General features: G+C 42.3%; 2 protein-coding genes across 5 annotated transcripts in view; one reads left to right on the forward strand and one right to left on the reverse strand.

Moving 5' to 3' along the window:
- The first annotated feature begins 2,155 nt into the window (after positions 1 to 2,155).
- Positions 2,156 to 16,832, forward strand: part of LOC109420079 (Krueppel homolog 2) — a 34,939-nt gene continuing 20,262 nt past the window's right edge. Inside the window, exons 1-2 of one of the 4 annotated variants that reach the window (XM_062851125.1) lie at positions 2,156 to 2,278; positions 15,876 to 16,106. In XM_062851125.1, the coding sequence (XP_062707109.1) occupies positions 15,949 to 16,106 (158 nt within the window). In that variant the 5' untranslated portion in view covers positions 2,156 to 2,278; positions 15,876 to 15,948. Of the gene's footprint in view, positions 2,344 to 2,458; positions 2,480 to 15,875; positions 16,107 to 16,832 lie in introns of those variants that run through there. The other 3 variants (XM_019694388.3, XM_062851126.1, XM_029855237.2) reach the window with 3 other exon arrangements.
- On the reverse strand, positions 6,837 to 12,665 carry LOC134286354 (uncharacterized). Its single transcript, XM_062847965.1, has one exon. The coding sequence runs from the start codon at positions 12,663 to 12,665 to the stop codon at positions 6,837 to 6,839; it is 5,829 nt and encodes a 1,942-aa protein (XP_062703949.1).

The raw sequence follows: 16,832 nt of genomic DNA on the forward strand, positions 1-16,832 counted from the left end.
CGGACTTGCAGTTAGAAAGCATTGCAGTTAAACCGTTTGCACCGACCGAACGTCTACTGTATTGCAATGTAATAATACACTCTTTTCAACTATGTTTGAAGTACAAATCAAAAGACGATTATTTTGACCATCGTTCAATGCAAGGAGAAAATCATAATACAAATAGGGTAACCAATATAATTTGGACCCCCATATATTTTGGACCCCCTGGCAAGCATGGGAAAACTCATTCGCTCACCCGAATGCCGGCGATGCAAAATAGCAAAAAGAACGCCAACAACCCAATGCTGAGTGAGAGCACGGCGCACTAGGAACGAACGCAACACGAACGGCTCGGCACCGACGCCTCCGAAGCGAATCAGGAGAGAAACAAATAGAGTGCGAAATGAATCAGCTTGCATCGGTGTATACGACAAGAACGTTCGCTCTCTCAACTACCGAGTGGCATTCAGCTGATTGAATCAAAACGCACTCACTGATTCAATTCCCAGTACTGAATGCTTCCACTGAACGCCAAATGAACGTTCCAATATGAATGCTCTCGCACCCGACTCAGAACGCAAGCATTCGTTCAATCTTGGTTCGTTCGCCTTCGGCACTCAGATTCGGTAGCGATTCATTCGGCCGTCGTTGCTTGCGTCGCTCGATGCTCGGCGATTAGAAAGAATGGGCAATGAGAGTGGAAAGATTTTGCTTGGCTGGAAGAGAAGCACACTCGCATCAGATTGTGCGTGGATGTGAGTGAGGGATACGCAATAAATTATTGATTTTTTCCCATCCTTGCCCCCTGGGTCGTATTATCACAACTTACACAGGTTTAATGATGAGATGGCAAAAATTTTTAGAATCATTCGCTAAATAAGATTGCTCAGCACGGGCAGCAATCATTTCCTGACTGGAAATATCCTTATTTGCCTTGAAATTCATTTTTGCCAATCCCGTCATCCGCGCGAGTGTCGCATCATGTTTACAAAAAGAGATTGCGGTGCTGAGGAAACTTGCAGATGTAAACAAAAACGTTTACCATTCTAGCGCACTAAATTCGCAAAGTTCGTTCAATCAGCCTTTGTCAATCAAGTAATTAGGATGTGATCTAGCATATTCAAGCGGCAAATTCTTCCAAAATAGTTTCAATCGAGTTTAAACACCGGGTGTCCACAATATATACTGAAGAGGGTCCAAAATATATTGGGGTGTCCAAAACAGTGAAAACTGATGCTTCAAAAATCAGTTATTTTCATAAAATTTTCAGCCAGAAATGACCTTGTGAGTATTTTCAACGGACAGTGGAGGCTTTTACGAACATACTAATATCATCATTATGTAAAAATACCATCTGAATCTGTTTGATTTTGACTTAAATTTAATCTAATGTCCTCTAGGGGTCCAAAATTCAACCGTTACCCTACAGTAGACGTTCGGTCGGTGCAAACGGTTTAACTGCAATGCTTTTTAACTGCAAGTCCGGTAAGTGCAACAAATTTGCAGTTATCGCACCGCCAAACGTCAAAATGGTGCGCCATGTTAGTCCTAATGAACAGTCGAATGAATTTTTCGTTCATTTTACGTCAATTGACGGCTTGTTGACACTGTCAGGCGTTGCAGTTATCGAATTTTCGTTCGCTAAGTGAAACGTAAACATGTTGCAGTTATCGAACGTCTACTGTAAACAGCTGATATATTAACGAAAGAGAGGGAAACCAAAGAGAGCCTCTCTTCTGCAGATAGGACCTTTAGACATGTTTGGCCTGAAATATTGAAACGAGAAATCAAACTTTTCTGATTTTCCTCAATATTTGCATCAATTATTGCAATTCGAGGATATTTGCATATCTCCAATGGATCATTGAAGCCTACTTTTCCGCTACTCACCGCATCAAAACAAAAGCGCCACCGTATATGGACGGTGACACAGTGACAGCAGTCGAGTTACGTCAAACACACAAGGCTACGGTGGCGCTATCTGTTCATTTCATAGCGGCCATTTTAGTTATTTTAGTGATCCATTTGTCTCGATTGTCTGTCGTCTGGGCCCATTGTTTGTCGGACCAAAGGCTCCAACCCCTCGCACTTCTCTTTCTGCGATGTTTTCTCGCGATGACAGCAAATGTCACGTGCGAGTGTGGGATGACTTTTCAGCCGTGAGCTGTCAACGTAATTTTTTCCTTTTTCTGTCGGATGGTGATGTTGGAAGTGACAAAAAAAAAGTTTTACTGCTCGTCCGTCTTTACAGTTTTCCTAATTGGCACTTAACTACTAACTAGTAACTAGTACGCAAGTAACTAATCGGTCTAGTGAATTACTATTAGTGGCAATAGCAGCGCGAGTGTGAAGCATTGTGATGTGAGTAGTGGCTTTCGCTCCAGCCAGTGGATGACTTTGCCTTCGTGCCGTCGTTCGAGAATCCCAAGTTAGCAGCAACTGAATCGTGAATGCGTAGTAGTTGCGCTTTCGCTTTCTCTTGGTCCGTGTGCAGCAGGTTCTGTGCGGAAATTTCACCTGTTTTCTGGACAGAGATTCCAATGTTAATGTTGCAGAGTTAATGTGCTTCGAATCCCAATGTGTTGAAGATAAGCTGCTAGCTGCGAACTCGAAAGAAGCATCGACTGCGCGAAGAATTATTCCAGAATATTCTTTGACAACGTCCTAATCAGTGATTAATTTCCTTCCCGGATGATAAATCTGAAGAAAAGCTACTTATTGCAACACAGTGATACGAAAGTGACCAAAATCGATTCTTCAAGACGGTAGTGCTATCACAAGTGACCATGTCCCGTTTCGCCTGCTGTAGGCCGAAGATTTCGTCATAGGTCCCCAATATCACATTATTGGACACACATCACTTTCTTAGCATGGCATGACATTTAATTAGCGGATAGTGGCAACAGCAAAACCTTTTTGTTTAATATTTCAAACGGTATTGATATAATTGGCTTCCCCATAAATATTGCACGGTACTTTGACTGACCTACTACGAGCAGGTAAACTACACAGCTATCTAGTTGCATGATGGTGATGATGATGATGACGGGGAACTTTTGATGGAGGTTCATGTTTGGCTCAGTGTGCGGCAGGGGCGAAGGCATAAAGACTGATGAAACGGGATCTTTCGGGGTCTGCCTATTAATAACGGAATCGGGTTTGGGCGATGAATAGTTTTGTGTAAAGTTGTAAAGGTTTCATTATTGTTTTAGAGAATGCTTTCAAAGTTTGCGTTTGCTTCTTGATAAATGTCAAGGTGTAGTAATCTTAAAACTTCTTTCAATTAGCGAGGAGTAGTTGGTAGACTTTGTTAATGTTTAAGCAATAGCAATTGTTAAAAATGTATACATCAACCAAAAATATCAATTCATATGATAAAATAAAGCATTAGTCCATTAGTTACCTTCAGATAGAATTTGTAATTGAAAGCCTCTTTACTGCCCATGCCATAACATCAAATTTGTAATATCAGGCCAAACATATCTAAAGGTCCTATCTGCAGAAGAGAGGTTCTCTTTGGTTTCCCTCTATTTCGTTATTATCTTAGCTGTTTATTTGAAATATGATTGTCTCCTTGCATAGAACGATGGTCAAAACAATCGTCTTCTGATTCGTACTGCAAAAGTAGTTTAAAAGTGTACCATTACATTGCAAAAATTGAAAGAGAAAGTGAACGAAGAGAGCCTCTCAAATACAGATAGGACCTATTGAAATGTTTGGCCTGATATGTCTTTGAAGAAGTTGTGCAGCAATTCCTCCAATATGGCCTTTGCGGGTTTGATGTTGTGTATCTTTATTCAACTTTCAAAAATAACAAATTTATAAAAAAAATCAAATTTGTTTCCCGGAATTCCATTTATCAGAAGCCCTAAGAGGATTTCCGATAATAATCTGCTCGCATTACCGGTAGAATTTCAAAAGTCACTTGCTATATAATTTCTAAAGAGATTTCTAGATAAATCCCTAGATTATTTCAGGAAAAAATTGGAGGGGAATCCTGGGGGAAACTTATGAAATAGGCATATAAATCATTGCAAGATTGCATTGTTAGTGAAAACTTTGGCGAAAAATTCTGGGGTATGTCTGCAGGCATTCGTGGATAAATTACTACAGGAATTCTGAGAGAAATTCCTTGAAAATCCAGGTAAACCCTGCAGAAATTTCACAAACTTGCTGAAAAAAAAAACAATCTTGAAAAGACTCAAGCAAGTATATCTTGGAAATTTTTAACTTCTAGGATTTTACCAGGTTACTCATTTTAAGGGAGATTTTCTCAGGTTTTTCAGGTAATATTCTTTCAAGAATTACATGCTGGCTTTAAAAATTCTTCTCGAAATTTTGTATCAGGTACTGTTTCGTAAATATTCAAAAATACTTTAAGAAATTCTCCTTGTTTCATTTTGTTTATTTCAAAATTTTTTTCCTTGTGTTGTTTTCAGCAGCTTTTAAAATTTATCCAGTTTTTTTTTATTTTTTTTTCACGAATGCAGTAGTTCTATGCATGTTTCTCCTTCGATTTTGTCTAACTGCTTCTTATCAAAAATCGGCCCAACTGCTTCTTTCAAGAATGTTTTTGAAAAAAAAATAATAACGGGAGCTCTGGCGAAATGTCTTCAACTTTACTTGCAGAAAGCTTACAATAATAAAAGATAAGCTGCGTTGATATACGAATCAAAAGTTTATTCTTCATCCAGCACTCAATTAGTCCATTCTAGTTTAACGTGCCTTTTCTTCAATAACGTAAGCTAGAGAAAAAACACACAAAGTTACCTTCACACTCTCGCTGATTTGACGCGATTTTATTTCCAGAATCGCGCGGATTCATGTTTTGCTCGCGCGGATGTTTTTCCACCCTTCTCGTTTCAACCCTGCGTAAGCTGTTCTGAATTTAAATGACACAAAAAGATTAACCTCTGAGTTGGAGCCAACAATTTTGAGATTAAGAGGTGGCACAAACGCCTCAAAGTTGAATTTTCGAGTAATGAAAAGGTGTTTTCACTTCAAGTGCCATAAGTTTTCAACCGATTTTCAATCTTTTTTAATAAATTTCTCACAAATTAAATTTCAAATCAACTCATAGAACATTAATTGTTTCTAAAGTTACGCAAAATATGATTTTTTAAAGATTTAATTTATTTTTTCTTCTTTTTACAAAAGTGTTTAACTTTAGAGTCTGAAAACTTTTTAACCGTTTGACCAATTTCATTTTTTTAGCTTGCTTTTGTAGATATTTTGACCAGTTTTATATATTTTCTGAAAATTTTTATTTGTCGTTCACTACAATTTTCAGAAAATGTCCCGTAATTTAAAAGACGGTAAATTTTCGTACTTGTCCAAATCATCAACGGACGCCTAAATACCTTGTCTAGCTATGAAAGTGCTGTTCTTGGAATAACATTTTATTGAATGTGACTGAGAGTAATTTTACGAAAATTACAGCCTTTAAAAACGGCCTCTGACGCGTGGACGTTTCTGAGAACCTTATGTTCAACATAATTGTTTTCAAAGGTTTATTTTTTTTTTTTTTTTTTGCTAGGTTTCTAGCTGCACTCTGAATAGAGTTGAAACCTCTACACTAGACCCGAAGATAGAAAAGAGTACGTAATCTTTCAGAATCAGTTTGCCAGCCGTACGCGGAAAATGATATCCATTAAGACACTGTTGCAACTGACTCAGAAAGTTACGGTAGAAGATTGGAAAGTTTTCAATTGGTCAGTCAGTCAGGATTTGCCTATGTAGTGTAATGGTCACACGGTTTGTGTTTGTCTCCTTGTTTGATTTTGTGGTATGGTTAAATATGTTTTTCTCCTCGTTAAGTCAGTTGCCGTATGTTGTTTTTTTCCATCGAATCAATCGAACCCTGTATGTTAAAATATAGTCGATCCTGTGTCAAATTGTTTTCTTGATTTCACTAATCGTTTTCTACTTGTGTTCATCTCTTGTGTCCTTAAATTGTCATCGGTCCCAAATCCACCGAAACATGTAACTGAACTTTTGAACATCTAAGAGATAATCAAAAATACGCCAAGTTGGTCAGTTGATTGCAATAAAATTTTAAAATAATAAAGATTTCATGTCAACTTTCATCCTGCTACAAATACTATTAAAAATATTCAAATTCGTTCAATTGTCCTATCGGTCTTACCTAGATGAACCATATCTGTTCGGATTTGTACGAAAAACCTCTCTGTAGCGTTTACTGATGATACGCTCAAAGCTGAAAAAATCATTATATTTAGTGATTTGTAATTCATTATTAAACAGGTTTCTTACAATTTTAGTTTTTCCTATAGACCGTTCTACAAGATAACTCGTTCAGCCCAGCAGCTCCTGACAAACAGCCCACAATCTCTCTACGAACCTAAAGCACATATTCAACATCAGTAAGCTTCTTACATAACTATCAGGCAAGCCCCGACCGACTTACGTAGTGATTCATACACACGGGCAACGCAATTATAATTCAATAGGGCTATTGTGTTCCCACCGGTGGCAAATCTATCAAATTAAGGATCGGTTTAGTATAATGCAACATATAGGAATTTCTTTACGTACAATGTTGTTCACAAAACTCAACTCCAAATATTCTCAGGCCTTCTTCAAATCACCGAAAAACAGTAGAATTCAACTATATTATCCGCAAATTATCTCGAGCACTATATGACCACGCTATATCACATCCACTCGCTATCATTCGTCGATCGTCTGTCTATTGTCACCCGATCTAGCAGGCAATATGCAAATCACGAAAAGAAATCTATTCTCATTCCCTCAACATCTAGCTACAATTACAGGGGTTCCTAACACGGTACGCAGCTGGCGGTTCGTACACTCCCCAGCCCATAAACCTGGTCCTATCTTTCCTCAGCAACCTCACCAGGATTATTCTCTATTTCAAGAACCGCCAATTTTGAAACGGGTCTCCTGAAACATCCTGAGTTAGTCCGAACTACGGCTTGTCGAACACGTCCGTCCAATCCAGTGAAAACCTCGTCTACGATGCCGCGCACTCCAGCGGTGTCCTTAGTATCCATTACAAAGACAAGATCCCCAACTTTCAAAGCCCGACTATCCGCATACCACTTACTTCGCTGATTCAAAGTTGGGAAGTACTCCTTGCACCATCGTGTCCAAAGCTCCTTTGCTAAGGCTTGCGAACGCTTATAACTGCTCTTCAGTTCTTCGGCCAGTGAAATCGGTGTCTGGAACGGTTCATGTTGTCCAGAAGAGCTCCCAAACAGGAAATGGTTAGGTGTGATAGCGTCTAGCTCTGTATCCTCGGTACCAGAATACAACAAGGGGCGCGAGTTGATCAGGTACTCAGCTTCAGTCAACGTGGTTATCAATATTTCATCGTTTAGTTTTCGGCCGTCATTCAGCACAGCCATCGCGTCTTTAACAGACCTCACCATTCGCTCCCACACACCGCCCATGTGGGGAGCGGATGGGGGATTGAAGGTCCATTTGGTCCTTGCATCCGTGAACGTGTTGGCACAGTCCACATCGATCTTCTTCAGCTCTTCTCTTAATTCTCGGCTGGCTCCCTTGAAATTCGTGCCATTGTCGCTGAATATTTCCACAGGGGAGCCACGTCGTCGAATGAAACGCCTGATGGCTAGTTTACACGATTCAGTACTGAGACTGAAAGCAACTTCACAGTGCACGGCTCTTACTACCAGGCATGTGAAGAGTGCTACATAACGCTTTTCAGTTCTCCTGCCGATACTCACATCAATGGGCCCGAAGTAATCCAAACCCACGTAGCTGAAGGCTCTGATGAATGGCTGCATTCGTTGAACCAGTAGTGGGGCCATTCGTGGGACAATCGGTTTACTCTTGCGCAGCCTACACACCAAGCAGCCGTTGATCACCTTCCCCACCGCTGTGCGCAATTTCGGGATGAAGTAGGCTTGACGCACTTCGTTCACCAATGTTTCCTTTGATGCATGGCCGTATCGCACATGGAAATCTTCAATTATCTTCGCTGTAATCGGGTGTTCTCTAGCCAATATCACTGGAAATCGTGTACAGGTCGCAGCGAACTCGGCCGCTGCCGTTCTACCCTCCATTCTCACCACTCCGTCCTGGTCCATGAATGGCGAAGTCCTAAACAGACGACTAGATCTTTCGATATGGAGCCATTCACTCGGTGGAAGTTCTTTGTTCTTCATCAGCACTTTCACTTCATCCGCGAAAGAATCCGATTGAGCCATGCGCCACAAGACTCGTTGAGCTTTATTCAGTTCTTCCTGTTGGATCACCACCCACACTGCTGGAATCGTCGAAGGCCTTTCTTCAACACCACTGATCGCTTCAATAGGTAGCTTCTTCACCCTTCGCCTACAGTTGGAGATAAACCGAAAAACCAAAGCCACCGTACGGAGTAGCACTCGCCACTTGGAAATTCGAGTCACGTCTATGATTGGTTCCGGCAGGACGATATGATATAACAGATAACAGGTTCGGAGTTCTTCGGGGACTAAGGGTTTGGTTCCTGGTTGTTCAGGCCACGACTCCACTGCATCGAATAAAAATGATGGTCCTTTAAACCACCTACACTCTGCGTCCAACGTTGTACCGTCGCCCCACTTGGTCATGTCATCCGCAACGTTTTTCTTAGACGGGACGTACCTCCAGTCCGCTACGTTCGTTGTGTGTAGGATCTCTGCAACACGGTGTGCTACGTATGGCTTGTACTTCCGGCTGTCGGATCTTATCCACGATAGAACGGTCATGGAGTCCACCCACAGAAAGCGCTCTTGGATCGGCACGCACAAAGATGAGCATAGGGTGTTCAGCATTCGTGCTCCGATGACAGCTGCCTGCAGTTCCAATCGAGGTGTTGATGTTAACTGCAGCGGTGCCACTTTAGACTTAGATCCAATCAAAGAGCACCGGACGTCAGCTGCTACTGTGTACCGAAGGTACGCTACGCAACCGTAGGCATCCTCACCAGCGTCCGAGAAAATATGTAATTGTATGTTGCTGACGTTGTTAATCGATTCGTTTCCGAAAAAACAGCGTGGGATTTTGACTGATTCGATGCTCGGCAACATTTTGGTCCAGTCAAGCCATTTTCTGAAGATCTCATCAGTAACGGGCTGATCCCATTCTGTGTTACTCCTCCAAGTTTCTTGAATAATAATTTTTCCGTGGATCAGCAGGGGCGACAGAAATCCAATGGGATCAAAGAAACTCATTACGCACTTCAATAGGATACGCTTTGTTGGTCGGACTCCGTCGATGAGATACGGATCCAGATTTGTCATCAATTCCGTGTTGAATGAGAAGACGTCCTCATCGGGTCTCCAGAGCAGACCTAGCACTCTCTCGGACCCCACAGCCTTGTCGTAGCAGAGAGTCTTGGCGACTCCCTCATGATCTCCGAGAGCTTCCAGCACTTTAGGTGAGTTACTCAGCCAACTTCGGATCTCGAATCCTCCCAGAGAATGGACATGACGTACTTCTAGAGCCCGTTTAATCGCTTCATCTTCATCATCTGCGCTGTCAAAATAATCATCGACATAGTGTCGATTGATTATTGCGTCTGCAGCGGCTGGGAAACGACTCGCGTGCTCTAGTGCGTTGGTATCTTTCGTGAAATGTGCATTGCAGGGTGAACATTTAGCTCCGAATATAACGGCATCCATGATGTAAACGTCAGGGGCGCTGTTCTTCTCGCGCCTGAACAAAAATCGCTGGAACTGTTTGTCCTGCTCACGCATCCGAATTTGCAAGAACATTTCCCTTATGTCTCCTCCTATGCCGATCCGCCGTGCTCGAAAGTGGTTGAGTATCACTGGTAAAGAAACGAGCATATCCGGTCCTTTGATCAGCATATCATTTAAGGAAACGCCTCCTGCTTTCGCTGCCGCATCCAGTGTTAAACGAATCTTCCCCGGTTTTTTGGGGTTCACCACCACGTTCAGTGGTAGGTACCACATTTTACCGGGTTCGGTGCCTGCCAATTCCTCGGAGGACGCCTTGTGCGCGTAGCCCTTTCTGACGAACTCCTCAATAGCAGTATTGACCCTGTCCTGCAAACCTGGCTCTTTCGCAAAACGCTTTTCCAAGCTCTGTAGTCGCCTGTATGCCATCGGGTAACTGTCAGGCATGTTGACGTCATCTATCCTCCAGAGCAGACCCGTCTCGAAACTTTGACCAATTCTCACGGTAGTTTGTTCCAAGATCCCACGTGCCCGACGATCTTCATCGGATTCTACTCGGTAGGGGCAGTTGACGCCGGCCTCCTCCATAGTGAAATAATCCTTCAAAGCTTGATCCATTTCAACGTCGCACTGATGAACACCGCAGTAGTCTTCCCCTGCAATCGCTCTAGTCGGGCCACAGATCGTCCATCCGAGTTTACACCGCAGGCCGATAGGTTCGCCTTCATTGCCGATTCTCGATTCGATCGGCGCCATCAGGTCCATGTTATCCAGTCCGATTAGAATAGTCGGCTGGGCACTTTCCTGGTTCCCAATGTCAATGCCCCGTAGATGTGCAAACTTCTCCACCAGTTCGTTGAAGTTCACGGTCTGCTGCGGCAAATTGAGTCGATCCACCGTATGTACTTCATTCAGCTGATACTGTTCGACCTCGTCCTTGCCGGATATGGCCAATTTCACCGACATCGATGATTTCTCGGTCCTAGTCACGCCAGACGTCCATGTCAGGTTCAGTGGCCTTATCGCACCTTTCAGACCCAACTTGGTAGCCACTCCCTTTTCCAACAATGTTCTGGATGAACCCTCGTCGAAGAACGCGTGAGTTCGGAATTGCTTGGCCCCGTTAACCAAGATCACTGGTACCACTCGAAATATGACCGACGACTTCGATTTCCTATGGTGCAGCATGCAGCTCGTTTCTGGTGCCTTTTCTACGCGATGTAGCAAGGGGTGGTGCTTTGCTCCACATCCCGAAACGTTGCACTGCAGCTTATTTCGACATCGCATGGTGCCATGATTGTAGAGACACAGCGTACAAAGATTCCGGTCAGCGACCAGGCGCAGGCGTTCACCGAGAGATAGCTTTCTAAAGTCTTCGCAATTCCTTGCACGATGCCCGACCTTCGAACACGTCGCACACGGTTTATCCTCCGACGCTTGGGTTGCAAACCTCCTTGATTTGTCGTCTCCGTTGACACCGGCTACATCGTTGTGGGCGTGGATAAAGCCTTTTTCTTTTGGTGGCTTCCTTTCCTGTTTCGCTGCTGTCTCCATAGTTGGGTTCACAAAAGTGACTTCACTCGCCTCGTCCATCAACTGCTCCATGAAGTCTCCGAAAGTCCGAATCGACACATGCGGTACGACCTTCTTGAAACGCACCCACTCTAGCTTGAAACTAGTGGGTAATTTATCCACCATTTCTTGGAGCAGAACCGGATTGCTTAGGTGATCTAGTTGATTCGCAGCTTCTAAATGATCACATAGTTGCTGGACTGCCATTCCGAACTTGATAACAGTGTCCAGCCTTTCCTGTTTTGGGGGTTCGATGCTTCGTACCTTCGAAATCAATGATCTAATTAGCACTTCCGGTTTACCATAGATTCTACGCAGTGTGTCTACTACTCTGGGCACGTTCGCAGGTAGGACCAATCTGCTTCGTACGGTCTCAAGTGCCGGACCCTTCAAACTTTCTTGTAACCTGATCAGGTTTTCTACGTCTGAAAACCCACACGCTGTATTTGAGTTTTCGTATGAGCTTATGAATATGGGCCATTCTTCGACTGCTCCGGAAAATGTTGGCAGCTTTTTCGGCCAGACCTGTCTAGCGGCTATTTGAGCTGATGATGGTCCACACACCGGGAATCCTCCGAGCATTGACGGCGGTACTGATGCTGATTGCCGCTGTCTTTCATTCCGTTCAAAATTCGCGTTCATATTGACGGAATTTGCCATTCTTGGTCCCGCTATATTTCGAAATGTAGCAACGTCATGAGGTGCGAACGATGACGCTCTGTGGTCTCGGTCATCCAGAGGTTCCTGGGATCGAGCTACGCTAGAGACCATCCCCAGCCCGTACGAATTCATGGTACTCCCTAGCGGCTGGAGTTCCGGTGGTGACGGAACATGGTACGTTTGTTGTCTATCGTGTACTACTGCTGCTGGCGGAATGTTATGATGTCGGGGTAGAACACGGGAATCAGGACGACCGGGTGGAGTTCCTGGAAAACAGTCCCCTTGCAAGCCAACGTGGCTTGGTCCAGCTACTGGGATCGCTTGCACACCGTAGGTCTCGAAGGCTTTTGGTCCTCCCTTTACCTCTATTTGCTTATCGATCCACTGTCTGGTCCGACTAACGTTGCTCACCTTCGAGTTTTGAACGCTTTCCTCCTCATCATCATCGGATTCGTCGATATACGAAGCCATTACGTCATATCTTCTTCGCATATACTCCTGCTGCATAGCATACTCCTCGTCCAAGCGCCTGAGTTCTAATTCCTTTGCCTTCTTTCTCCTGGATGACACTGTGCTAGTTCCTCTGTGCCGCTGGGACCTCATCGCCAGGCAAAGCTTGCAGCACCACGGTTGGTCCTTAATAGAGTCGTCCACATTCGCACAGGAATAATGAAACCATTTACCGCACTCGTCGCAGGCAACCATTCCACGATCGATAGATGGGGACAACTGGCATAGCTCACACACGCAGTAGGTATCATCCAAAGGTGCTGGGCGGGACATCTTGTGAGGTTCCGAACAAAGATTAAAATTCTTTGAGTAAATGTTCGGATTTGTACGAAAAACCTCTCTGTAGCGTTTACTGATGATACGCTCAAAGCTGAAAAAATCATTATATTTAGTGATTTGTAATTCATTATTAAACAGGTTTCTTACAATTTTAGTTTTTCCTATAGACCGTTCTACAAGATAACTCGTTCAGCCCAGCAGCTCCTGACAAACAGCCCACAATCTCTCTACGAACCTAAAGCACATATTCAACATCAGTAAGCTTCTTACATAACTATCAGGCAAGCCCCGACCGACTTACGTAGTGATTCATACACACGGGCAACGCAATTATAATTCAATAGGGCTATTGTGTTCCCACCGGTGGCAAATCTATCAAATTAAGGATCGGTTTAGTATAATGCAACATATAGGAATTTCTTTACGTACAATGTTGTTCACAAAACTCAACTCCAAATATTCTCAGGCCTTCTTCAAATCACCGAAAAACAGTAGAATTCAACTATATTATCCGCAAATTATCTCGAGCACTATATGACCACGCTATATCACATCCACTCGCTATCATTCGTCGATCGTCTGTCTATTGTCACCCGATCTAGCAGGCAATATGCAAATCACGAAAAGAAATCTATTCTCATTCCCTCAACATCTAGCTACAATTACAGGGGTTCCTAACACGGTACGCAGCTGGCGGTTCGTACAATATCATTTTCTCAAGCGTAGCCTAGAAATGTCAACCTAGTCATACACAAGTAACGTTGTTCAGTTAATATGAAGCAGTCAGTTTTTGTCCAACATGTCACGTCGAACGCATTGACGTCAACAATGCGTTTAAGTGTTCGCACGTTAGCTTCGAATCTATCAGCACAATTAAGTGCTGCAAATCTCCTTCCCACTATTGATTCTTTGGTCGATTTTTATTGCTTTATTTAAAGAAAATATGACCAACTAACATTGTAAAAATTCGAAAAAGCTACTATGACATTAATAAATTACTATGTAATAAAAATCAACCGATAAACGTGGGAAATAGAGCCCAAACAACATTTTGAAGTCAGATGGCTGTAAAAGGTTCCAAAACCTGTCACAAATCCTATAATACTTTTATTAGGATTTGTAACGATCATCAAAACCTTCTCAAATCCAACCGACTTGGAACTATTGCTTGGGAATAGACTCTACTGAGCCCCGGCGGTTCCTCCTGTTTATCGAGCATGTCTGATGCATATGATCAGCCATACTCCATCTGCAGCAGCCGGTTCGTGATGAACCGTTGGAGGCGCATTAAAGTGTTAAAAAGGTGATATGTTTCACTAAAGAACACTACATTACAATAATCAAAATGAAACTCCTTCACTTTAATACCGTCAACCCCTGCGAACTTGGCCAGGGATAATTGTTTTCAAAGGTTTATGAACAAAAACACTAAATGTTTCTATGTCATTGTTAAACTAGTGTCTCAACTGTATATCCAATAGATAAATGCATGGTTTATCGATTGGAAGCAGGTGAACAATATCTTCGAAAACTAACACATTTTTAATGGGCCACACTGTAGGATGGATTTGGATACTTATGCACAACTTTCAAGAGTTTAATCAGTGCAACATAACATCAACGTGAACATTTGACCAAATTCATTGTTAATGAACAACGATCCAATACAATACATCCCCTTTCCCTTAAATATAGTTCCAAGTATGTAGCATTATCAATAGATAATTGTCATCGTATTCTATACGAAACAAACAGAGATGCAGCCTTTGGTTCTGCATAAATTTTACATTAAATTCCAACACTTTGCCAATCCAAAAGTGTGTATATAAGTTGAAAAAAAAAACAGGTTTTGCCATAGAAGAATAAGTAGAGATTTGTTGAATGTTTTGACTTCCTATAGGCAACATATAGCTGGAAATGACGCATAGTTATTAGTCCTGTTCAACGACGCAGGTTGAACTTGCTCGAAGTTGCTGCATCTTGCTCTTACCCATTTGTCATCAAACGGGTAAGAGTGGGATGCAGCAACTTCGAGCAAGTTCAACCTACGTCGTTGAACAGGACTATTATGTCTCTTAAATGTGCTTAATGTTGTTTTAGAAGGCAGCGGTCTTGTGTTTTTTTTTTCTACCAGTTCGTTTATTTATAGGCTCACCCGAGGTCTTGTGGTTGAATCGCTATAAAGTAATTTCATTTCCATGACGACTTACCCTAATGGGGGCAAGTAATTTCAGTTTTTGCTATTTGCCTCCAAAGCTTCCGACTTTATGGGGCGGATTAAGCGCTGACTTGACTTGCCTACTAACCTTGTTCATCGGGAAATCGTACCAACGGAGCATCATTGAAACTACTCGTATACCGAGTAAGAGCAAAGCTCTCCAACGTTTCTCAATTTCGCTGATATGCAACTTTTGCGGAAAAAATGCAATGGATAATAGATTATTAGGTTAATGCATAGTTCTAGTGGTATTAGATAAAAGGAAGAGATCCAATGATATGCGTACCTACACTGAGGATACTGCAACTCCGAAAATCATACGAATCAACTATGATTTTTTGCCACAAGAATTTCTTGCGAAAATCATAGTTACGAACTATGATTTTGGATGCAAAGCGCCAACTATTATTGTCATACTGTTACTGTATGAATTTCATAGCACTCACGTATGAAAATCATACCGATAACGTATAAAAACTGAAACTATCTCGTATGATTATCATACATATTTTTATGAAATATTTTGCACAAATTAAAAAAAATCGCAACCTGGAAACGAACCAGGGACGTCAAGATTGGCGAGTGCGTGCTTTACTCATATGCCCATCGACGCCTCGGAAGTTGAAGTGGTTAGAAGCCAATAACAGTTTTGTTGTTTTTTTAGCAATGGTGTTTCATAACACATCTTATGATTTTCATACGATGCTTCTTATAAGATTTTTCATACGACAAATCTTATGGATTTCGCATTTGAAAGTATGAAAAGCATGCAAGAACTATGAAATGAAGAAAAAAATAAAAATTACTGGCTCATAAGATGTAAACTATGAAAAACATACGAACAGTATCCTCAGTGTACCTTGAAGAATCGATTCTCGGCCTGAAGGCTGTGTAGTGATTTACTGAACCAAGTTACAGTACCAGCGAATGTGAAAACGTGGTGGTGATTAGTGGCTTTAATCCTCACGAAATCGGTTTATTTACAGTTTGTTGGAAGAAAAGTGATTACGTGTGGAAACGGAACGGAACACAGTTAGTAGGAAGCAAATTTGATCCAAAATGAGTGATCAACAGTCACGAGACCAGCCACCACAGCTGGCACGTGGAGTGCAGGCACTTAAAGATCACATTATCCTGAACAAGATCGATACGGCACTGTGGGCATCCCGTGTGCTAACGATCCTGTTTACCATTGGCTACGTCATTCCAATTTTCGGGTAAGTAATATTTAATTTTGTATTTACTACATAAATTGTGATATAAATCCTGAAAAACTTAACTTAGGTATACTCAATACCATTCCGATTCACATCAATCACCTGTAATCTTAGTCCCATTCAATGAAAATCAGGATCCCATATACCTTTATGTACGTTATCTGGACAGCCTTCTTATCACTTCGACTTCGATGACGTCACCTGTCCATACAGCAAAGTCAGGGTTGTTTACCTGTGGAAATAGTTATGTAGGTACCTACCTACATGTTTATTGCAGACATAAAAACCTCAATGCAAATGTGTTCGCTCTGAAATAAAATTCAACTCATTCAGGTGAGGCAAAAAGTGAAGACCGGCTCGCTCTATGGACGGACAAAGGCAAACAAAAACCACATTGCCTTTGCCACCGCCGCCAGCATCGTCGCGCGCCGCCGGTTCGATGCATGCATGCATGTGTGTTGTTGTATAGGTATTTGGTATCGCTTTCTTGGCTCTCGAGATGCACGATATCTCGGCGCGGTGCGGTGGCGGTACATCAGGTCATAATCGTGGCGCTGGAAATGTAATTGGTTTACGTAATCGAAATATATGACGCTTCAAGTGTAGCTATATGTATTTGAGCGTATCCCGAGCAGGAGGAAATAGTCTCATTGAGCTATCGGTCGAATTAACAGGAGTATACGAGAACTTTTTTCTTGAAAGCTATCCCCCACGTGTGCACCATTA

The sequence above is a fragment of the Aedes albopictus genome, chromosome 2 (genome assembly GCF_035046485.1).
Source record: "Aedes albopictus strain Foshan chromosome 2, AalbF5, whole genome shotgun sequence".
NCBI classification, from domain to species: domain Eukaryota; kingdom Metazoa; phylum Arthropoda; class Insecta; order Diptera; family Culicidae; genus Aedes; species Aedes albopictus.